The 25,834-nt window shown below is 34.1% G+C and overlaps 1 protein-coding gene across 1 annotated transcript; it reads left to right on the top strand.

The window, feature by feature from the left end:
* The first annotated feature begins 2,759 nt into the window (after window positions 1–2,759).
* LOC130053853 (multiple epidermal growth factor-like domains protein 10) lies at window positions 2,760–16,637 on the top strand. The gene is made up of 9 exons (XM_056161469.1): window positions 2,760–2,823; window positions 11,492–11,740; window positions 13,432–13,674; window positions 13,755–13,892; window positions 14,008–14,148; window positions 14,364–14,504; window positions 14,642–14,782; window positions 16,272–16,386; window positions 16,472–16,637. Exons 1-9 carry the CDS (start codon window positions 2,760–2,762, stop codon window positions 16,635–16,637), a joined length of 1,398 nt encoding a protein of 465 aa, XP_056017444.1.
* Window positions 16,638–25,834: the final 9,197 nt, after the last annotated feature.

Here is a 25,834-nt window from a genome sequence, read left to right as displayed (position 1 = left end):
ATGGTGGTACAAAATCGAACTCGATACAGGCCCTCGGCAGTAAAACATACGGAACTGCAACACCACTAATATGAATATTTTAAAAATTTGACTTCTGATTTTTCATTCAAACTCACATATTATGTTCATATATGAATGCTTGTTAAAATAGATTTTAAAAATCTGCCCTTTCTCAGCATCTCAATTTATATTTACATTTTTTGGCCAAAATAGCCATTTTGAAGATGATTTTCACATAATAGAATATAACAAATATATAACAAGATAACAAATATATAACAAGTGCAGAATTCTTTTGTTTAATTCCACAAGTGCATTATTGCATATCATGAATATTTTTTAATTTACAGATAATTTTAACATGTAATACTCCTGTATATCAATTAAACAAATCTGTACCTCTGGTTTTATGTGTGAATTAGATGACAAAAAATGGAAAGAAGATTGGAGCCATAGTCTATTCAAATATAAGTGATTGAGTGTTATTGTATTCATTTTACTAAATTAAAAAACATCCAGGTAAATGTAAACATACGTTTGATAATAATAGTACGTGAACCAATACCGGAGTTCGATCCGGACATGACGTCACGCTACTAGACCCCTACTTTAACTATTGGAACACGTGTAAACATGAGACATGTCAAAATATACGAGACCACTTCTGAAGGAATACATCGTAATGCACAATACAATGTCACTAATTATTATTGATCCAAACATATTAAAAGTAGAAAATCAAGTAACAGGTTACAATACAATGTATTATTTTTGTTTATAGATTGTTTTCGTAAAACACTAGCTATTGAGGGGTGGGTGTCTATCTGGACCCATGCTGCTCTTGCAAGGAAACACAGTTTAGGGAAGGGGATAACTTAATTTGATAGTTAAAACGATGAAAATGTCATGGAGTTATTACTTTTTAAATTGAGTGGGTTTGGGTAGGAGTCTGGCCGCCCCATGCAGTATCCGTTCTTGCAATCAAACACAGACAATGGGGAAGGGGTATATGGATCTTGTTATACAATGAATATTTGTATTATATCACTGTGTACGTTAAAGAATCCGTGGAAATACTTAACGACTCGAGTTGGATTTCTTTTAAATAGTCTTAGGTGACAACTTGAAATTCAAAATAGCTTTCAACAAAACATGTATCTAGAATACAGCCATCATACAAGCTACCGGAAAACCAAAAGTGACATATGCTCTTCCAATACCTGGGAAGGGCTACATTTTTTTCCATTTTTAAGAAATATTCTTAATTCATCAATCAAAATAAATATAAGTGGCTGCAGTGTGTAAAATATCTAGTTCACCAAATGATTGCGAATCTTTTTACTTCATATGACACTCCCTCCCCCTTCATTCTCACATACTTTTTATCACTTGACCATGAAAATGTAGAAAGATTAACATTTGAAGTACTCGGTCAATGCAAAGTAATTGAAGGCGAATGTCAATTAAGTTTCAATAAAACTATTTCTCATTTTGTTTTGTGTTTAATTGAAAACATTCATAGAACACAAGATACTTTTTCAGCAGTTATTTTCTAATTAAAACCTCACAGTTTACTAAAGTTCATAAGCACAGATGTATATGACAATTCACATAACTGAATGCAATCAGTAGATATCCTGGTTTGACCACTATCCACAGTGTAGTAAGCAGCTGGTGGAGGCAAATATTATCCACTGGAGTCAATATGGCTGTCATCTGTGGGTACTATATGGAAACAAGAAGAAAGTTGCCTTTGAACAATATTTAAAACACAATGATGTAGGTGTAAGTGTTCAAGTTTATATCTGCATTATAACATAAAAACATTCAAATTTCATGCCATGCAGCAATACCAAAACTTTTCTATAATTTATCATTTTGACTAGGTGTAAATGATGAATATATTAAAGTTAAAGTTTGTAAGAATTACCTTGCGTGTAAATTTGTGGTGGTTGCTCTAGAGATGTGGAAAACTCGGAAATATCACGCTCTTTGAAAAGTTCACATTCTTGTTGTTATCATGCACATCTGTAAATAACACTATCTCATATTATGAATACATATGCTGCAAACATTTCATGTTTTAAAGAAGGGTCTCAAATAAACATAAAAAATGTGGGCAATCAGCATGTATTCAGAGGGTTTTTTTTATTTTTCTTCCATTTATTCAAACTGTAGTCAGTAATATGATGCTAAACTGGCTGTAAAGAAAATATCCCAAGTTTATTTTTTTTTCTAGTATGTCACATGATAAAATTAAATGTGACTGTAAATCTAGAGCATCAAGACTAATGTAGTTACACGTGCATTTGTACAAGATATTATCACAGGTACCTGAAGTACTGATACTACCCCCCCCTTTTAAAAAAATATTTTTTGCGGCGATAAATCTGAAATGTGTTGATTTCCTGTCTATGTCATTCCTCGTTCGATTTTTAAAAGTAATGTAATCGTTTCACGCTTTTTGTAAGCTTTAGAGATTGGCCTTGTACCAGTATAAAAAATGAGCACAAATTGTGTAATAAATTATAGCCTGCTAATGTTAAAGATGCAATACTAGATTGTATATATATACATTTTTATATATATGCATAGGAACTGTTAGTATTTAGTTTATCATCATTATACATATCTCATATTGTGTAACATGATTGCATACCAACATCATTGGTGAATCAATAAATATATTGAATCATACCGGTAGAAGCTTACAAAAAGTGTGAAACGAGTACATAAATCAACAAAAGGATGAGATAGTAATGGGAATCTGGTTATCTCAGAGAAAGTATCGTAAAAATCAAAAGAAAGAGTGGGGGGAGGTGGGTAAGTATAGTATTCATATTTCAGTTTCCTGTGCATTTTAATGCTTATATACCATCCTGTTTATATGAATAAAAAAACAACAACTGCTACCATTTGAGCAACAGTTCTCTAACATATATCTTGCGTGTGTGCACCTTATGCTGCACATCGGCTATGTGTGACGTATGCTGTATGTAAACAACGAACATCAACCTACTACTTCTCAAGTATTGAGTCAATATATATAGCACAGCAAATGTTGTCTACTTTCATTGTTGACAACTTTGGTTCCAGGTATTCATACATCATTATTTCAAATACAAGAATTTACCTTGATTTTTCCGATTTCAAAGTTGTACAGCTGATATATTCACGTCCTCTTTGCCATGTGCGTAGTAAGCGCTTTTTAGACGTTGATTCCAACCATCCGACACACAAACTTCACCGGGGTATTTCTCATCATAATGCCTTTTCATGTGTTGTCAAATCAGGGAAATTTGACTTATCTTTAGCGTAGAATAAAGGCAATATTCCCATATATATATCTATATGATCCTAAAAATAGAGTTTGCGTATGTGTATCCAAATATGGATTGATCAAGGAGGAGCAACTGTCATGACGTATCAGCACATTATAATCTCATTATCATACCGAGTTAATTAGTCGCCTTAAGTGTCCTGCATAGACATTGCGTCACAATGCATTGTATACGTCGACTGGCGTTATATTCCTCGCTTTAATTAAGTCAACCATCTTGAAAACTATTCAAATCGTACCCATCCATAATCATACATAAATCGCATTTCACAATCAATTTAATTTGGGTGTATTTTATATTGTACGTTTTGTTGTTTATATGAACAGAATAGATCAGGCATTATTACGAAATCTTAAAATTCCTTATGTGAGAATAAACAATTTTAGAGGGTGGAATATACTTCGTGGGAGAGAAATTACTGCAAAGTGTTTACAAATTGCCGGGAACTGCCAAAATAACCACCATTGTTTGTTTGGTGCAATCTGACTGGCTGATAGTTCTCATGAATATCCCAAGCGAAAGGTCATGCGGACATGACCCTCTATGAGGCTATGTCAGATCGTATTATACCGATTGTGAGAGTATTTTAGGATCTGATTTGAATTAGATTTTTCATTGGGTCAAATGATATCTGACTTGTTACCCAACTCTCTATTTTGTATTGTTTAAAGGAGTTATGAGATTGATCACTGTTCGTTATCTTCACCTTTCATGTTTCATATCAATGGTTAGGCCACCTTTTGTACTCTGATTTTGATTATGAATTACTGTGTTTACCTGATCAAGATATTGGTCTCACGGTGGCTGTGACCAGTCGATAGGGGGTGCTTAGTACTCCCAGATCGATGATCCTACCTCTGGCATATCCAAAGGTCTGCGTTTACCCAACTCTTTATTTTTTATTCCTTATAGGAGTTATGATATTCAATACTGTTCGTTATTTTCCACTGTTTATGTCACGATGAACATTTTGACATTGCTTTCTGTATTTTAGACACTTCGGGAAACATAGATTGTTATATTCCTGGATGTTTGGGTATTGAGTCAATGAGCAAAGAGTTTTCGAAAGAATTACCTCGTTTGATTAGTATTACCACTAGTAATATCTTATTTTGATAAACATTTCATATAACATGATTTCAGAAAGTTGTTTTGTTGTTGACTCAGTTCCTTGATATACTCGTATTTCTTACGAACCGCCGCGGTGGTATAAAGGGTAGAGCGTTCACCAGGCATGCGGAAGGTCTGGGGGTTCGAATCCTGACTGCAACAGACTTAAGTCGTTAAAACAGGTAGTGGCAGTTCCATCACCAAACGCTCGGCATCAGGTGTGTATGTAACGGGTACTCGGAGATTACCTTAAAAACGGTTGTTCGGTGTTGCAGTAGGTGTGGCACGCTAACGTATCATCATCCACGAAATCGTACAAAGCGTTATCGCGCTGTGGTACAATACACATTACATATCGAACAGCCCTCGTATTTAGTGCAAATGTACTAACCCAGAAAGCCATGATAATAAATTAAGTGGGGCGTTGATTTAATTAGATCCTTTGAAGGCAGAAGAGCAAAAGATTTTATCAAGGATCGTGTACCGTCACACTCCATAGTCAGGTGAAGATTGTAGAATAGTTATTTATTACTTATATAAGCGTTTGAGACGGACGGGTAATTTTTAAATACGACACGAACCACCCGTCGTACGTTGACAAACAACGCGTTGACCCGAAGGAATAACACAAATGCATACATTGATCTTTGACACCCTACAGAATATCACAAATATATACCTTGAACTTTGACACTAATGGGTATGTATATAAGTGAACTGTCAACCATATCATGAAGTCTGTAAAGTTCTCTAAATAAACATTTAATATTCAAACTTCCTGGTTGTCGTCTACAACGATAAACACGACATGCATACACTTGTCTTCCTCATACATGTAGCAATGGGATTGATTTCGTCATCTGGATACCGTGAGTAAACAGTAAACTTTACATCCATCATATCATTAGTTTCATGAATTGGTATCACTTATTCTTAAAGTAATCTAAAGATCACGCTATGTTTGAGAACATGTTTGCTTACTAGTAGGTTCAATTCTGTGAAACTTCTTACATATTTTGATAATTTGTAGGTTTTGGCTAATCTTTGTTCACATTGCTTTACTTGTGCGATATCTATTAAATTCCAATTGTTTTAAGTTAAGGAGAAGGTCCGAAAACTGTCCATTCTGTGAGAGAAAGAACTGTTTGAGGCCCGAAGTGCCGATAATAGTTCCTTTCTCTCACAGAATGGATAGTTTGAGGACTTTATCCTACTTAAAACATGTTCTCTATTGTTAACTCAATAGACTGTCCCAGGTGATGGTTATTATGTAACGCACTCAGTTGATTTTCTGAAAACTGAGTGGCATTTCAAAACACAACCACAAAAGGGTAAAAATATAGGTGTATTATTGAATTTAATGGACAGTGCCAGGTAAATTTATATTCAGATGGTAGCTCACTTGATTTCTGACTAATTCCCATGCAAACTGTCATAGTGAACATATCATCAGATGGAGAGAGTTTATTTCTAACGCAATCAAAATACAGGGATACTGAGGATAGCGTAAATATAGACGGGATTTTAAGCGATATATTCCATGGAAAAGGAAAATACCGCCAAGGTACACACAAGCCGAAACCTCGTATGCAGATGCCGCTGTTGGCGTTCATGTTTTGACAAAAACTATCGCGAATCTTTGTGAACAAGTAGGATTCAAGGAACACTATACAAATCACTCTTCGAGAGCAACAGCGACTACCGGCTTGTATGAAGCTGGGGTTGATGAACAGCTAATTACAGAAAAAACGGGCCACAAATATATTGCAGTTCGATCCTACAAACATACGAACAATGAACAGTAGCAGAGAGTTAGTGAAATTATTCGTGAAATGTGACAGATTGAGATGATGGAAAGTGTGTAAAAGTGTGCAGTCTCCATAGCATAACAGCTAGTTAACCAGTTTTACGTCTTTATTCATTGATTGAATGTTTGTATATATGCATGATTGCTTGACTGACTGACAGACAGAGACTGACTGATTATCTGACTGACTGTGGACTGGTGAAAAGCTATAATAAATATATAAAGAAAAAGTAAATATGATGTACAATGCACAGAAATATTAAAGTTAAGAAAATCTGAAACGTATCTAATTTGCAATAAATTTGACACAAGAGATAAGCATACATATAACTTCAATTATAAAGAAAGATAGGTTTGCAAATATTTAGCTAACATATGCGAAATAAATAAAATAACAAGCCACCCTGAATTCCCGCGAAATAAACTGTAATACTTCACTCATTTTAGAAGAAATAAAAAAGGAAATTCCACAACAGGAATAATAAGGAACATTAAAAAAATGTTTATGATGAGAAAAAAAAATAGAATACTTACATTATGGGCAGAGTAAAACAATTGTAACAAGACAGTATGACTGTACAGAAAGGAGACGAGGAAAGCTCTGCATGCTGCACGCACGAAAAGATCAGCAATAATAACAAAAGAAAAAACCGGAGCCGTGCCGGATAAAAAATTTCCGTCTTACAAGTCGGCACAGATGAAGTTATAGTTCCTGTCCTGAAGATGATTCTTTTCACAATGTAACTACTACTTCTTCAGGAAACATGTCATTCTAGTTCAAATTTTCATCAAGAAAAAAAATGTTAATGGATATATTTTCAACTATTTACGTAATGGATTCATTGCCTATATATTTTGTGTGAATAATATTAGACGTTTTGTTTATTACAGATGTTTGAAATATGAATTAAATCCAAAGAGCTAGAGCCACGAAAGGTCAAAATCGGCCTGTATTTTTATGAAAAATTATCTGAAACTTAACAAATAAATATTGCACTAAATATTGTCAATATACATCGTAGTAAATATATTCATATCAAAATGTTAATTATGTGACGTCATAACTGTGCCGTAGATGTCATAACACGTGACGTTTGCACATTTTTCTCTAAAAATGACAAATTTTGGAACTTTGATTCAAAATTTCAGTTTGGCCACATTCAACGAACAAATTAAAAATTATGACATGGGTAAAGAAATGAAAACTGCACAAATGAATGTTGGATTCAATTTGTTCGATGACAGTGGCCATACGAAAATTTCTTGTTTTAGGTCTTTCACAAACATAATTTATCGAATGATGATAGTTTCTCATTTAAAAAATAGACGTGTCCTTATAAAACATTATAAAATGATAGATTTTCACATAGGATCTCAAAGCATAATTATATCCCAATTATTTTGAAAAGTTTTATGTACATCTATGATCGAGGAATGAAATATAGATTTCGGATGATCATCGTCGAATTATGTGATGACAATAATCAGTTCAACATTGATATTTGGACAGTGTATGTCTTTGCTTTTAGGTCCAATTTATCTCAAATGTTGAATATGCTAATAAAATAATTAAAAGACACCAATTATCTTCTTGTGTCCTTTTTATTTCGCCGATACATTGATGTTTAACTGTCACATAAATGTAAACATGAAAGCGCTCTACAATCATAGGGAGATAATTCGATCAACATAGCATTTGTATTGAGCTTATTTTACTACGAGCAATAACGTAAACCATGACGATATTTGGACAATGAGTTGTCTGAATACACAATATTTTTCTGTATAAAACTTTTCGTGGTTGTAATCTTGCTCATATCGAAATTAATTAAATAGTTGTTGTTATAATTTATAAAATCAAAACCGTAAACGGACCGGATTCAGCGGCACGAATTTTTAAAACAACAATTCCTCCAGAATTCCAGAGTTAATAGGTAAGTGATTACAGTTTGTTACCTAAATTTATTATTTAACGACTTGGCTTTATATATAGAAACATATGATCAACATTTCAGTCCCTTTTTGCTCTAGATAGGCCTATACGGTATACTGCGGTACCTAGATTTCGTCTTAGGTTTTAGGAATAGCAATTTGGAGTGTTGGTCAAGAATCACTAGCCCCCATTTTAACTTTTTTTTTTTACCAACCTTTAGAAGAAATGCTGCGGAAAGGGTGTGAAATAAAATTCTAAAGCCTTTAAACACTCACTCTCTTTAAAAAAAAAATACCAGATCCGCCACTGTTTTGACAGATCGCCGATGTATACATCTGACATGTAAACAAATGGCTGGGACTGGGCGTCAACATGCCGTGCTCAGTGCATGGGCTAGTTTTATGATCATCGAATTATACTTTGATATCTTGAGTAAAGTACAGTATCGTATTTTTCCCATGTTTAATAACCATCCCCCAAATATAACATTTATAACATTTAAAACGAGTTAGTGAACCTAAAGATAGGCCTATAGGATTTCGCAGACGATTGAAGTTCTTGTTACAAGACGAGCCTATTTAGATCTATCACTAAGCCGTGCAGATAAATATAAATATGAAATTAATGTTGTATGTTCGTAGATAATATCAAAATACTTACCTACACCGTAATGTTTATGATACAAAAAAATCTTGTTGAATATTACAGACATATTATATATAAATTGTAGCTTAATAAAGACTTATATATAACTTATAAGTGCAAAAAAGTAAGTCACAGTGGCGCAGTGGTTAACGCACTAGATCTACAAGCGAAGGGTCCGTAGTTTGAATCCCCTGACAACTGTATTTTTTCCCCAATATATACGAGTAACCAGAAATGTATAAAGTTATTTAAGAAGCAAGAAATCAGTTTTGATTACCACGCAAAATAATCTGTATATTACGAAAAATATGATATTGTTTTCTGTGTATGAAATTGGTTAATTAGTTTTGATTAATGAATTCAAAAGCAGTGGTAGATTTGTTTGGGGATTGCAATCCCCACCCCACCGGTAAAAATTCTTCACCCCCCCCTTTTTACGCGTGACAACTCCTTTCCCTGATTAGTACACAGTACAGTAAATTAAGCTGTACATTTCAGTATGTATATCCGATATAATGTTAAACGCTGAGCTTAATTATAAGTAATCATTATAACATTTTATTACGAAGATGTGTAGAAATGCGTGTAATGTAAAGACAGCTGCTGAACGATATTATAAACCGCGTAAACCATAAAATATAGATAAAGTTGAATATTCGTTTATTTTAGAATGCCTGGAACAGGACCTAAGTATTTTCCATGTGTTTTATGCAACAAAAGAACAAAGCCACGAGAAAGAAGGAAAATAACTAAACCTGAAATTCGCTTTCTACAAAAACACTTTTTTGTCTCTGTCAAACATGAACATGACACATTGTGCAATGCATGTAGACACAAATACTACGCTTCGGACAGAAAATCTACAAATTCTAAATCGGAAGAAGGAGCTGACGACAACTACTGCCCAACACCGAAACGTCCTAGATCTAGTAGTGTACTCACAAGTCCCCCATCTGTCTCGTTGTGTATACCATCTACATCAAAGAGCCACTCGCATTGCTTTTTGTGTAAGCGCCCGGGACCAAAAATGGTCGTGGTCCCACCAAATGCAAGATTTCGGGTATTTTTGAACTGTGAAATTATATATGCGACGAGAGTATTGTCGAGGAATAGCTTACAATTTAATTACTGGACACATTATGCTATTTTATTTTTACACATGTTTAAAAGAATTTGTTCCTACCTACTGTACAATATAGAAGTATTTTAAAAGCATTTTAGTTGAACATATATTAGAAATACGAGGGTTGTCCCAAAATTCCGTGGACTGGACTTTTAACTTTTAAGGTATTGATTTAATTTCATAAAACCTGTTATATATTATCAATTATACCATTGTTGACCAATACCGAAAATTTGCACTTTTATTTACCTTTTTGAGAAAATTAACTATTTACGATAAAGTTGTACTCGGCGACGCAACCTGCGACGTCAACATTTTCTCGCGGTGTTCGCGCGTCTGATCGAGGAAATCCTTCGAACATAAAATCCTTCTTTGATTTTCTTCATTTTTAAAACCCGAAGTACCGAGCGTGCACATACTATATGCATTCATGAATTATCCGATAGACTGCAGTGAACAGACGATTTGCTGATTCCCAAAATTTCTTCGATCTCTCGTGCGGTCCGACGTCTTTTTTCCCCGAATAGCGTCATCATTTCGCTGGATATTTGCATGTAACTGTCGCACGATATATCATAATTCATTTAAATATTCCGTCATACTGATAAACATTTTCCAGGTATATAAATGAATATCTAAACAAAATTCCTCTATAAAAATATACTGTCAGAAATAAAATGAACAAAGTGTGGGTTTTTTTCTCCAGCGATTGTAATTTCTTTTCGATTATATTAACCCCCCTCTTTTTTTTACCCTGCGCCGCTTTATGATTCCCTATAATGAAAAACCTGAATTTTTCCTATTCAATGTCAATTATAAATGTAATACTAATTTTGTTTTTACATATTTTTTATTTAAAACTGTTTGCTCTTCATGTTGTAAAAGTTTAATTTCTCAGTGACGTTAGATTATTGAAAAACGCCGCTTGTCCACGGAATTTTGAGACAACCCTCGTACATGTTTTAATGACGTTAACGTCTGCCGACACAACGTTATACAAAGACAACTTTCCAAGTAACCCTTTCCATCAAAGTAAGCAATATCATGCTATATTTTATTTTTTCATGAAGTACATTGTCATAAGATTCTATTTGGACAATTTCATTAAATTCAAAGAATGGGCCGATTTTGATCTTTCGTGGCTCTAGCTCTTTTGCTCTTTTTCATTGCAGAAAAAATGCTTTCACTGTATTTTGCTTTCAGCATTTAAAACCTGTTCATGAAGTTACCTGTACCTATACATTAAGTTACCTGTATGCGTATATTAAGTTACCTGTAGCAGTACATTACGTTAAGAATCAATAGCTTTTTCTCAACTTAATGTACAGTTACAGGTTACTTAATGTACTGTTTACAAAAATCCAAATCTATTATGCCATTTAATGTACAACAAACACAAAAGATTACATAACGAAAATGTTTTAAGTATTGATAAAGAAGGTAGATTATTCTTGACACGTATACAGTATCAAAGAAGATACACGTTCTCAAAATGTTGATTAGTGAGATCGATGATTGCATTTGATTTACAGAAATCCTATCTCATAATAAGAAGACTGATCAGGCTAAGGAGGTACACGGCTGCCAAGCAACTGGAACATGTCAGCAGTATCAATCCAGTCGTGCAATAGATGGAGACATTAGCACGTGTACAAGGACAGTGCCAATAGGAATACAATCAACATATCCAGATAAATGGACATGGTGGTATGTTGACCTTGAGAAAGTACTCAGCATCTTCAGCATCAGAATACAGTTCAAATACTATGGAGAACAATATGGTAATGATTATCAATAAAACTCGGTTTAAGGATTATGAAGGAAATATTTACACATGAATTTATCAGTACCTTTTCATGGGCTGAAATTCAGTCCCATTCCCACTGAAAGAAGCTTTAATATTTAGACCGATATTTCCCAATCCAATGAACAGTACCTTTGTATGGTCTCTCTCCTGGATAATACGAGGAGCATGGCCCTATTGTCCATAAATCCCCTCTACATAAATTGTATCTATTAACAATAATAGCTTTCATTCATTTGTCGATTTGATATATCCCTGTGAGCTCGAAATAAAGGACACCACAGAGTCGTCCACTTCTGCTTCATACTTATATATTTTATTGAAAGTAGACATTAACGACAAACTGACAACTCAACTGTATGACAAACGGGATGATTTCAGCTTCTCCATCGTCAACTTCCCATATTTATGTAGCAATATACCATTATCACCTGCATATGGTGTTTATATATTTCAAGTGATTCGATATGCAAGAGCTTGTTCTGCTTATAGTCAGTTTTTAAATCAAGATAAGTTACTGATAAACAAGTTGATGGTACAGGGGTTTCAACAGTCTCGATCGAAGTCAGCATTTCGCAAATTATATGGTCGTTATAACGATCTAGTTCGTCAATACAACCTATCATTGGGTCAAATGCTGTCTGATGTGTTTCATACCGATTGTTAAGCCGTTCTTGGCACACTGATTTTGACTACGGATAACTCTGTTTACCTGATAAGGATATAGGGCTCACGGCGGGTGCGACCGGTCAACATAGGATGATTATTCCTCCTAAGCACCTGATCCCACCCCTGGTATGTCCAGGGGTCCGTGTTTGCCCAACTATCTATTTTGTATTGCTTATAGGAGTTATGAGATTGATCACTGTTCGTTATCTTCGCCTTGCATAAAAATGTAGCAGTACTATATAAAACACTCTGAAAACATCAACTTTACTGTTGAACCGAGTTTCCTCCATTATCACTTTATAGCAACATATGTTATAATGAAGATTCATCCATTATTGTCACTTACTACGCGACTTCAGCGTTATAAGGTAATAATCATACGTTATTATACAAAGTATATTTTCAGTGTATTTTGAGTAAAAATAATTCTTTGAAACTGTACACTTCATTTGTAGAGTCTGATTCCCACAAATAGGAATGTTGCATACTCCATTGTATATGTATAATGGAATAATAAGATATTTTATTTAAATAATTTTTTTTCCTGTTATCAATAAATTGAAGAGATGAATTTCAATTCATTTCAAAAGAAAATTCTAATCTACCAACCTCCTTTTGGGTGGTGGGTTGGGGGGGGTGTTGTTAAAAAATATATATATTTTCGTTTTTTCTGACATATTTTTCTTTGCTTTCCCTTACACTATATAGTTTGATCACATTCATTGATATACTTTGATGCAGTGTTGCCGTCTCAAATGCTGTCAAAGTTAGTTCATGTTGTTTAACCTGATCTAAAAACAATATATATTTCCCCAATTTTCATCAAATTGTTTATTAAATATTCCCAGCTCTCAAAAGATAGCGTTTCCAAATATAGGCTGATTAAAGATGAAAATTACTAACAGTAATCATTCTAATAACTCCTATGAAATCGTTGTGGTAATTGAAAACTTTTCCACCCTCGATGATGTTCATCATCTCATCAATTAATTATTTCAGTTATGAGACAAAGAGGACGTTTTGCTGGTTTTTCACTCAATGTGTCAAACACAACTATAAAGGAGGATGGATATCTATGTTACAAGAACGGACAGGAGTTACCGACCTTGGATTTCAGTACCACTTGTGTCAAACATGGACGTTACGTTATATTTTACAATGAAAGACTTGACGGAACAACTTATCCTACCGCATATGAAACATACAATGTTCACACTGAATTATGTGAAGTAATTGTAACAGGTAATATCATGCTGATTCATTATAAAGTTGAAGTCCGTCTAATGTATGATAAATTATGTGCTCTATTTTCTCATCCTTAGGTTGTAAAGAATCCGATGTGTATGGATATAACTGTGATCTACCCTGTCCAAACAACTGTCAGGAATTGAGATGTGACATTCTCAACGGAACGTGTTTGGGTTGTACTGCAGGATGGGCGGGAGAATTTTGTAATGAATGTAAGATTACGTTTGTTATATCAATCAACTATTATTGATACTTTAAAGTAGATATATTCCATATGAAATCATATATGAAAAGGTACAATTTATCAAAAGAAGAAATTTTTCGTAGCATGTCCAGCTGGATATTACGGTTTACAGTGTAGATCTACGTGTACTGGACACTGCAAAGACAACCTGTCCTGTAACCACACCACTGGAAAATGTGACTATGGATGTGGTAATGGATGGACAGGGATACATTGTAACACACGTAAGTAATTTGCCATTATCTTTAAGATTTCTAAAGCAAATAGAATACATCTACAAACTTTAGTGGAATATTTGATAGAGAAAAACGGAACATAAAGACATACATTTAGACTCATGAAAACAGCCACAGATTAGTAAAGTAGCCTCGGGTGTGTAAAGGAAAAGTATATGCTCGTTCAAGATATTAAATATTGAGATAAAATAATGTTTTATCAGAGTGTCCTGCAGAATCATACGGCCCTGATTGTGTGTATAACTGTAGTGGACAGTGTTTGAGTTACTTCCCCTGTAACAGAACAACAGGAAAATGTGACGGAGGCTGTAATCCAGGATATACCGGGGAACTCTGTGACAAAGGTGAGATGCATAGATTGTGGTTTTGGAAACATACTTGTACGTTTTGTTCATGCACGTTTATATTGGTGCGTTTTTTCTTTGTCTACTGGGAATGTGAATATTACCAATATTTGGTGATGATATTTTGATTTTTCCAGAGTGCCCTCCAGAAACATATGGTCCAAATTGTCTGTATATCTGTGGTGAACGTTGTCTTAGTGACTTACCTTGTAACAGGACAACGGGGATACGTGACGGTTACTGTAATGCAGGATATACCGGGGAACCCACTGGAAAAGGTGTGCTTATTGCACTGACATTAGTTAGGCAATAATTTGTTAAATATCAGTCCTTATCGACTATTCTATCCACCAATACAGCTCTAGAGGTTTTCGAATGAAATCTAAGCGGAACTAGCTTTACAGCTGCATTACCAACTAATTGTATCTGCTCGCCTCTTATAAAAGCACATTGTCGTTTTCAGTTGTAAAGTACGCCATAGTACTTCAAAATATAAATCAATATTTACACTAACATCTTCACATTTATTCACATGACCGGAAGTAAGAACGAAAAGAAGCTGTTGCCCTTTACAACGTGAATGAATGACTTGTCTTCTTAACAGAAACCAGGTATTCTAGATTGAAATGAAAATGTGTTTTAAAAACAGATTGTTAAGTCTTGCATCATGCACGTGTGTCATTAAAAATCATTGTTAGAGCTGTAATGATATACAATTAATTTGTTTGAATGCTATAGAAATTTAGAAAAAATATTGTCAAAATTTATTTCATAGCAAACCCAAAATGCTTGGTAAATGGGCATTGTATGATGATATAATGGACAAGTAGTTTGTTGAAAATCACAATACAATTATATGAAAAGTAAAATAATTACTGTATATGTGTTTATATGTATGTTTCTGTATGTATATATGTTTGTGTGTGTATGTATATATAGTATATATACTGTTACAATTCATTGTTATTGTTGATACAGAATGCACACAGAGTAATTGCAAGTGTGAATGAGCGAATGTATATTACAGTTTATATGTTTGTATGCACAGTTGAAAATACAAAAATAAAACATTAAAAAGTAATGATATACAATGGATATGAAATATTTCTAGCCTTGATTTTAATATCAGGATTAAGAGTTATCCATGTATTTAGTCTGGACCTTCAGATACACAATCTGGTCAAGATAATAACGTTTGAGTTAATTCAATGATACAGATCTGGCAAATATGCTTTAGTCCAATGATTTAAATTTGATAACAAAGTACTGATGCTCACAAACTTGAATTCGTTGTAATGGTTCAGTGGAACTCCGCTAAGAATGTTCATTTGAAAGATATGAACAGCGATATTTTACCTCTTTGTTTGAGCGTTGTTGAGTCGAAAATGTTATCATGTTTGTATAAATGATGAATTCTACTTCATATTAATCGTTCTTATTAAGAACACGAAATTTTCTTTGACAAACTGTATTCAACAATTAATCATTCTCTTGACAATTGTTTATGAAACACTGCCGATTCTGGGAAGCTGACTATGAGTATGGCCACGTGCTACCCTGTTAACGTTAATCTATAAATAAAGACCGAGTCATCAACCTAACGTTAATAGCAGATGGTGAATCCCGATTCAGATGACCGGACACTTGCCCATGCGGAAGCTCACTTTTCATCACAGCTTCCTGTTAAACATAGCTTCTACATTTTATGCGTGGGTTTCAGGGTCGGTGTACATATCAAAAGTTCAATATTTCTTGTATTTCTTTCAGACGCACGTAATACCAGGGATGCCGAGTATAGTACTCCGGATGCATACATCGCAATCTTGTCTATCTCACTGGTCATCAACTTTGTCCTTGTCGTTGTCATTGTTGTATTATTGAGGTAAACAAAATTGTTTTAGGGTTATGAATATTCTCCATGAGTCCATATATTCTTTGTAATTCATATCAATCATACTACATTTTAGGGTAATCTACTACCGAAAACAAGAGAAGCGTTCCTCAGACTATATCGTGAGTGCAGAAAGATCACCGCCATCACAAGTCAGCAATAATGACGTACAACAATATCAGGAACTCAGCATGCCCAATGATAGTTCATATCAGAATCTGGCATTAAGAGATCGTTCGTAAAATGCAATTTTAAACTAAACTGACTCTTACTATATTGCTCATGATTACGTGTTTTCATATATATTGTTTGTAAAGCTTCATATTTTCCATAGATTATTTGCAGGATATCCTCAATATGCTATGCAGACTTACATGTATTAAGATCACTGTCTAGTTTTTACTGAAATATGAATGCAATCCCACAAAGCCAGTTATTCTTACACCTGTTCTTCACAATATTAGAAGCAATGTTAATTTCTCCGTTCCATTGATCTTCAGTTGGATTGGCCCTTAAGTAGGTATGACAAAACGGCCATATGTCTTTTCTGTTTTATCTTCTAAACGGGTACTTTCAAAACTCTATTCGAATCCATCACCAATTCATCGTCTGCTACATCACTATATCAGTTTAAATTTATAGAGCACGATGTACTTGCTTTCCTTCCACATCCTCACTGAACTTAACTTCTTCAAATTTAGCTTGAGTTAGGAAAATTTCACCACCTGAATCCATATCCCTTTTTTTCATGAAATAAACTATGAACATTTTACAGATAATATCAGACCATATTTATCACAATGTGTCCACAGTGCTTTCATGTTTTGATTATATTCTTATATATTGAATAGTTGAATGGTTTTAATGAAAAAGGGATTCAAGTAATGGAGATAAATAACTCCCTGTGTTGAATGATTTAGAGAATAAATTCCTCCCATTGGCCCCTTTGACCCTCGCATGGAATGCTTTCTCTGAACGCCATCACATTATTCACCCCTTTCATAACCAACCTTGACGTATTGAAATATAATACTGTAAACGTATGATATTTGGCGTGTACGATATTTGGCGGAAATCGTTTTTTTCAACAAGTTAGCGTAGATTTGATTTAGCGCATTCCTGAATTACTTTAACCATTTCTCTACCGGCACATTTTAGAGGTTTTTAAAGACTAAATGACAATGTTTTTAAATCGAATTACATCTGCATGTATCACGATTTTAGGTAGGCATGTGATATATAATTTTGTTACAAATTGGACAGGGAACATTTTTTTCATAAAGTTTGTCATGTTATCCCATGACCCCAAAGAGTTCTACGGGGTCAAAGGTCATTTAAGTGCACATTTTTGCAATCTTTTTTCTCTGGAATATATATATTACAACCCCTCTCACTGGATTAGAGTCAAAAATAGGAAATTCTAAATTGATGAGCTGATATGTCTTTTAAAATACTACAAAAACATTACAATCAAATTAATCAATTTTATTGACAAACAAATATTTTTGCTTGCTAAGTAACAACACTCATGATGTAATTTTGACCATAATTTGCCTTTCTACATCCATTCGACACAATTCAAACATAATTACATTGCATGATGATTAGTAAATGTCACATTATTTTAAAAATATAATCTTTGACTAGATCTTAATCATTTTAAAAGGTTTTTAACAAAAAATATAATGAAGAGAATTAAGGTCAAAGGTCATAAAATGAAAATTTCGTACTTCATATACATATTCATCATTTTTTAATAATATGACGTTTTGCCATTGTATCCCACTAAATAGTATAAATATTGCAACATTAAAACAAAGATCTTTCCTGTTAAAATCTAAAAAAATCATTTTTTTTATATTCAAATATATTTGGTTGTTAAGCAACAACACCATTATGATATCAAATGCAATGCGAAAATAATGCCCGTTTTTCCTCCCCAAGTTCATTGTACATGTATACGAATGTTCAAGTACTTACTTTCAATCACTAAATTTAAATGTACTTGCATTATATTTAATAAAAATTATTCTTCTTATATTCAACCTCTTAAAACATATTTCTAGACATAATTCTTGATACAACAAAAAATATAATGAAGAGAATTATAATGGGCATGCGTTGACCAATATCTGTCTATCGACTGGAACTTCTCAGCAGACATGTATAAGATAATGCCCAAAAATCTGAAGAAAAAAAGAAAGATTGTTTATACTTAGCCCCAATATACTGATGTATTCTCAGAGCTTTTGAATACTCAATTGGCTCTGTAAATGTTTTCTATAATCAACGCCCTCTGAAAATTATGCGTTTAATTACTTGTAAAATTTTATCTGGGGTAATTGTAATACACATTTAATAAATGTGTTAGATACACAGCCAGATTAATTTTGGTAAAGGTAATCTTATAAAATGCATTTTATTATTCGTTTTAAACTGGAAATCACTGTCACAATATCGGTACTTTAAAACTAGTAATACCTGTACAGTTCCTCTTCAGTGAGAGGCTTCGAACTTCCTTGGGAAGCATTTGAATGTTAACTAAATGTATACGGATTTAACTCTATATTCAACCTCAAAGAGTCATACCAACTGTATGCCAGGTTGTCACTCCGAATGAAATGCCACAGTTCTTGGATCAGGTGTCCCTGTGTCCTCCACATCAACATACTTCCAATGCATGTCTGGATTTGCCAGTAGACTGTCACTAGTGGAAGATACCTGGAAGCTTCCCACTAAATATTGGGATGTCAATAACCTTTTTAAAGATGAAAAAATACAATTAAGAATTATTGGTTTGTGTTTTAAAGCAGAATATAAGCTTCATGATAGTAAGGGACAGTTTCGCACGAAAGTACTGATCATATTTATCTAAAGATAGAGATGTCCTATATTTGAATTGCTATTTGGTAAGGGATTACATACATAGTTATTTCGGATTTCATAGATTTCGGTTGAGCATCACTGAAGTGACATTATTTGTCGAAATGCGCATCTGGTGCATCAAAATTGGTACCGTATAAGTTTTACATACATATGTTAGAAATCAAATGAATGGAATATTTCATTATACTCTGCGAGTGTAGCAGAGTGCGAATTGAAAAAAAACCCCACTATACATCATGGTGGTGTTATCATTATGCCCAACATATACATGGGAGCAAATACTGAAGAAATTCAGGTTAAAATATACAGTGTCCAGCGAAAATATTGTGCCTCTGGGGGAAATTGAATGGCCCCAGATTTAAAGTAGAATTGAATTGGTTCTTCATTGTACACAGTGTCTAAATCCCCTGGCATGGTACTCTGATGGGGTGTGGAGTTAGTCGAAATTAGAGAAAATCTAAGCAAGAAGTGGACACATGCCCATCATCTCATAGCACACCAGCATGTATGGATCATATAATTAAATGCTTTTTCAATAGCCTGTCATAACCAGATTTTGATTGATGTTAACCCCCCCCCCCCACGCACACACCTTTTGTCCCAAACACACATTTTGTTTTTATTTCTGTTACAATATGAAGAGAAACCTCAAATTACGGTAATAAATTCTATTATTACGATAATACAATAATGCAATATATGCTTTCCCAACAGATTATGTTTTCTTTTCATAGAAAGATAATTTTTTTATAAACATAGAAAATCTTGGAAAATAGCCTCCGCACCAATGGTCATGAATGCCCAGTCTGATTAAAACCTTAAAACCATCCCACCCTTTTCTCATCGTACACTAAATCCACCCTCTTCTACCACTAGCGCGTCAGGTGAGGAGATACCAAAGGGGGGGGGAGATCAGACTGATTAATGCCGGGCCAGGACAGATTAATTGATGTCAGATATGTTCAGCTCTTAATAAACAATTGGGTGTTATAAACTTGGTTTAGACATCATAAAATATAAATATTTTCTTTCATGAAACGACAAATTATGTCATCAAATCGCGGTTAATATATTTATCATGCATTTTTCATAACATGACATAACCGCGAACGTTTTTTTCTACTAGTCGGCCTATGTGGCTACATCAACTTACATGTTTATACTGAATGCATGATCGTTTGGGTCATCCTGCAACAGGATATCCAAGGTATCTTCAGACTTCTTCATCTGACATCAGGTCGTTTTCAAGATGTAAAATACAATACAAGCGTTTGTTGTGTTGTTGTTTTCGTTGAAACGGAAACACGTGTGTTGCCCATGGACACTTTCAGAAAACCCCGCGGCCGCGATCCGGATCACGGGGGGAAAAGTATTATATATACAATATGCAGACTGGTCTTTTTGTTTTCTTTGTTTGGCAGAAAAAAATTATTTCTATACCGAATAAATATTACATAACGTTTATATCTGAATTTGAAGTACTTTTTTATTCACTCTACCGATGTAACATTCTCATTAGGTGTTTTATAAAGTTACAATACAAGTAGGTGGTGTAACTGTTATTTACCAATAATGGTTTTTATACTTCTTTTTTTTTTAAAGCAGAGAATACCTGGCTGATTTTTTCATAAATATATGTATATTGTTTTAGTGTATCAAAAAGTATTCATATTACCAACAGAGGACAATACAAATAGTTTTCACGACTTTATTGTGCGATGCGCGTCGATCGCTTTCAGCACCGACGTTTTATCGCTAATTTTAAAGAAAACCGCGCAGCATGTCCCAATTTCATTTTATCGTGATATAAAAACTAACAAGAATTACAACACGAATAAGGGCCCATCTAAAAGAAAATTTCCTGTACTTTTACAGGCTGTATTTACTTTTTCCTATTTCCATGTATGAATATTGGTAAAACGCCGATCTGTTTCAACATTGAGAAATAAAATTCTAAGAAAGCGTACATATGCAAAAAAATAGCTATTTTCTTATAACTTTGCCAGGCATTAGAAATAATTTTTATATGTTCTGAAAGATGGGAATATATGCTTTTCAACAATATAAAAAAAATGGTGCATTCATACGGGAGATTAAAACAATTGTATCGAGGGAGAAAATAGTCTTGCGACAAAGCGTTGCGTCATATTTAGACGAAGCCATCTTTCGCTTTAAATGCTTTTATTAATTTAATAGCTTTATTTACTTAACTGATTTTTACATAGTTAAAAAATAGAGAAAATTTCCAAAAATATGATATATAGATCATATATCTTATGACCGTAGTTTGAAAGATTTAGAGGCACTCCTTTTGCGCTGTCCCGTATTTACGCGCCACCGGTCAAATTGACCGGTACGGTAGAGAAGGGGTTAAACATCTAGATTTACGGATGGCATTTAGCGATGTACTTGATTTAGCGGAAGCTACGTTCCGCCGAAGGCGCTAAATAGAATACACAGCCAAATGTAATACATTTACAGTAAATCATATGAAAACAATTATGGAAGTTAGCAAATTTTATTACCTAATCAAGGGGAATACAGTGATCCCCCCGCTTTATTGACTCCCTTATAATGCCCCCCCCCACCCCCCACAGATCGCTAAAAAAGTTCCACGTCCCGTTTTTCTCGCTATGTAAAACCCCGTTATAACGCCACCCACCGCTTACCGCCAACGTATTTACAGGTACGATTTGGTAAATTACATTTATAATCACCCCCGCTAATTATCGCCATTCAACGGCAGGAAATTTTAAGTGAGCAGCCTAACAAGTAATACCAATGAAAGACGAAGATAACGAACAGTGATCAATCTCATCACTCCTATAAACAATACAAAATAGGAGTTGGGCAAACACGGACTCCTGGATATACCAGAAGTGAGATCAGGTGCCTAGGAGGAGTAAACATCCTCAGTCGACCAGTCACACCCGCCGTGAACCCCATATCTTGATAAGTTAATTATCCGTAATCAAAATCAGTTTGTCAAGATGGCCTAACAATCAGTATGAAACAAGTCAGACAGCTTTCAACCCAATGATAGGTTGTATTGGCAAACTAGATTGTTGTAGCAACCATAGGATTTGCAAATTGCTGACTTTAAACGAGACTGTTGAAACCCCTACACCATCAACTTGTTTGTCAGTAGCCTGCCTTGATTTGAAAACTGACTATTCACAGAAGAAGCTCTTGAGTATCGAATCAGTTGAAAGATATCAACACCATATGCAAAGTCATCTACTTCTACTTCATACTTATATATTTTATTGAAAGTAGATATTAACGGCAAAATAAATACATGTACTCAATTTTATGACAAACGGGATGATTTCAGCTTCTCCATTGTCAACGTCCCATATTTATCTAGCAATATTACAATATCAACTGCATATGGTGTGTATATCTCCTTTGATTGTCTTAACCCTTCAAAACGTACAACGGATATTCTTGTCGCCCATGACAGGACAACCTGCAAGTGTAGGATGGTCACCGGCACCAAGTGTAGTACTGGAAAGGAGAAAATCATGTGCGGGATCGGGAAACGAACCTGAGACTCCTTTATTACTAGTCAGATGCTTTAACCATTGAAATATCCAGGCTAATATCCACTTTTCGTATAACTCTAAATTACAACTGTAATAATTCGTAAGAAACAGCCATATATACATGCAGTATAAAATGTGACTAAAATTTACTTTGTAAATGACACAATTTATATAATATTTTGTGAAAATTTGAAATATACATTCATATGTAAATAATTTACTTCTTATTGTCTCCTTGTCTCTGATTGGTCAAATTCCAATTGAGGAACGCAGGTTATTTCTGTGTAACCTGGTTTGGTATGGGGGCACACACCCTTAACAACCAGAAGCAGGAACTGATTTTTTTTCTCTACATTTACATCACAGTACTGTTTTCAGCCTTCTATGGAATAGAAAGTCAACGTGTACAATAAGATACTTCGGTTGGATACACATGTTGTTTTCTCGTTGTCAACATTAGCATCTACTTGTACGCAAATCACAAAACATCTCTCTCGGTATAATGGTCGAATAATAGATTAAAACAAAGATATTGTATTCGCATCAATGATTCATCAAGTAAGAAGCAAACAAAAATTCATACGTCACATTTTATCACATTACACCAGTCACATTATTGCTAAGTAAATTATTGCGCGGCTTAGTTGACTATTTTTCAGAGTTTAGATACATTTTGATAAACTAAGTTAGTATCTTTTTCTCTTACATTAAATTATAAGGAGTTACTTTAATTCTGGGGCAATTTTTACGAGAACACATAGCTAGTCTATAGTTGGATTTTTCAACACCTGCATATAGACTGAATTATATGATCATGGACATTGTCAATCACCTTAAACTCAAATTTAAAAACAAAGGAATATATGCCATGAACATAAGCAACATTGTTCGTTATAAAATAGTTCAGTCTTGTATTCCAACACATTTCAATTTCATGTCTATACCCTATATTTTCTACAAATATACTTCCACTATTGCATCTAAACTTTTTAATTATGAACAATCTTTGCAGTATCTAGATATAGACAATCTTAAACGAAATCCACTTACGCAAAATGACTCTTATACTTAATCTACCTACGCGTTATTGTTCATTTTATTTTAAAAGTACCTAAACACAGAGAACCTAAATCTTTCAGTGGGCGATAGAACTTCATCTCTATTATGAATTACTGTAGATTCCTTATTTTACGCGAGTACTTCTTATAGCGAAATGATTCATGGAAGCAAATCACGAGATAATAAATTCGCGACTACTTTGTTGATCAAGCGTTTTTGCATGTGTTTTAGCAATATAAAAATAGAAGGGAGAAATATTTTTTCGCGAGTAATATTTCTCGCGAAATAAAGCGATAATAAATTTCACGTGTATATTTAGGAATTTATAGTATGTCAAAACCTTTGCCAGACGATGGGCTATATATCAAAAAGAAGAGCATGATACTCTGTCAGAATGGATTAAAAGTATAAGATAAATATCAAAATCCCGCATTTTTTACAATGCCATACATAGGTAACAGTTTGTGATACTTAACTTAAAACTGGTGACGTCTCCACAGATTGTAAAATTCCTTAATTGGACGGAAAACAAGGAAGTTGAGCCACACACAATGAGGAATTAGCAGGAATATTATTATATCATATATATTTTATAGCTAAGAACGGAATAAGACAAAATTAGAATTTGTGATCTTATCTTCACGCCCATTCTCAGTCACGTCAATTCTCCACAAGGAAAGGTCGGAAAACATGCACTCACCACGGTCATTAAATACCTCAACAATTACAAATATGACAACTCTTGATCACCTTATTTTGTTTACTTTAGAATAACATTTCCTGGTTGTTTTAAGAATTCTAACATGCAAACACTTGTGTTTTTGATATTATTGAGACTGACTTTGTCCTCTGGATTCCGTAAGTAAACAATTTTCGTATCATCTATATCTATCTTACTAGTAACTCTCTCATTTGTGTCTATCTCTATCTTACTAGTAACTCTCTCATTTGTGAAGTAAGCTAGTGAATATTAGTCACAATATATACTGTGTTAACAATCAATCGAGACAGGGAGTGTTTCTACGAATGCTATCTCTTACTCAGCTTTCTTTATGGATATTAACGAAACGGATTTATGTTTAGTATATCAAAGCATAATTTCCATCTTGTGAATATCTTGCTAGTCTTTGGATGACCAAATACATATCAATTTGTTTTCATTTCAAAATAAAAATTGATACTACAATCAGGAATAATCCACTTAAGTTTATATGTATATTGCAGTTTTAATTAGTCTAATATTTTCCCCGCTAAAAAAACAATACCAAAATTTGAATAATGAATTAATGATTAATCTAATGACAAATGCCCGTCATGTTCACATAAGTCGTACAGAACAGAATCTGCCTCCTACGGTAATCCAAAGTGAGAAGTTACAAACGACTCACGGATCACTGTAAATTCCTAAATATACGCGAGGAATATATTATTGCGTAGATAAGCGAGAAACATCACTCGCGAAATAAAATAACTCGCTTTTAATTCTATAGACCCAGAATAGATGCAACAACTCTTGATCAGCAGAACACTCGCGAATTTATGTTCTATCGATTTGACGTCCATGAGTCATTTCGCGATAATAAGTACTCACGTAAAATAAGGAAACTACAGTGTATCATGACGAGCCATGAATGGCACTGCCTCCAAGGGACTTTATCAGCGAGATTGTTCATTACTTTTTGATCAAGTATGCCTACTCTACCGAATAAGGCGAGCTCGAATCCATCCGTTATAGCGATCGGGATACGAGAAGGCGGGCATACCTAACAGACTCCTCACACAGGCTCCCAATGCAAACTGTGGCAAGCTGGTATTGATCCTAAAATATCCATCTCAAGCCATAAGCTGTTATTCTAAGCAGTGCTAGTTCGCTATATCCGCTGATCCACCAAGCCACAACTTACAGCACTTCACACATTCATGTAGTCATAGAGGTACGGCGCTATTAC

This window comes from Ostrea edulis, chromosome 4 (genome assembly GCF_947568905.1).
Source record: "Ostrea edulis chromosome 4, xbOstEdul1.1, whole genome shotgun sequence".
NCBI lineage: Eukaryota > Metazoa > Mollusca > Bivalvia > Ostreida > Ostreidae > Ostrea > Ostrea edulis.
This window is presented reverse-complemented; position numbering and strand designations above follow the sequence as displayed.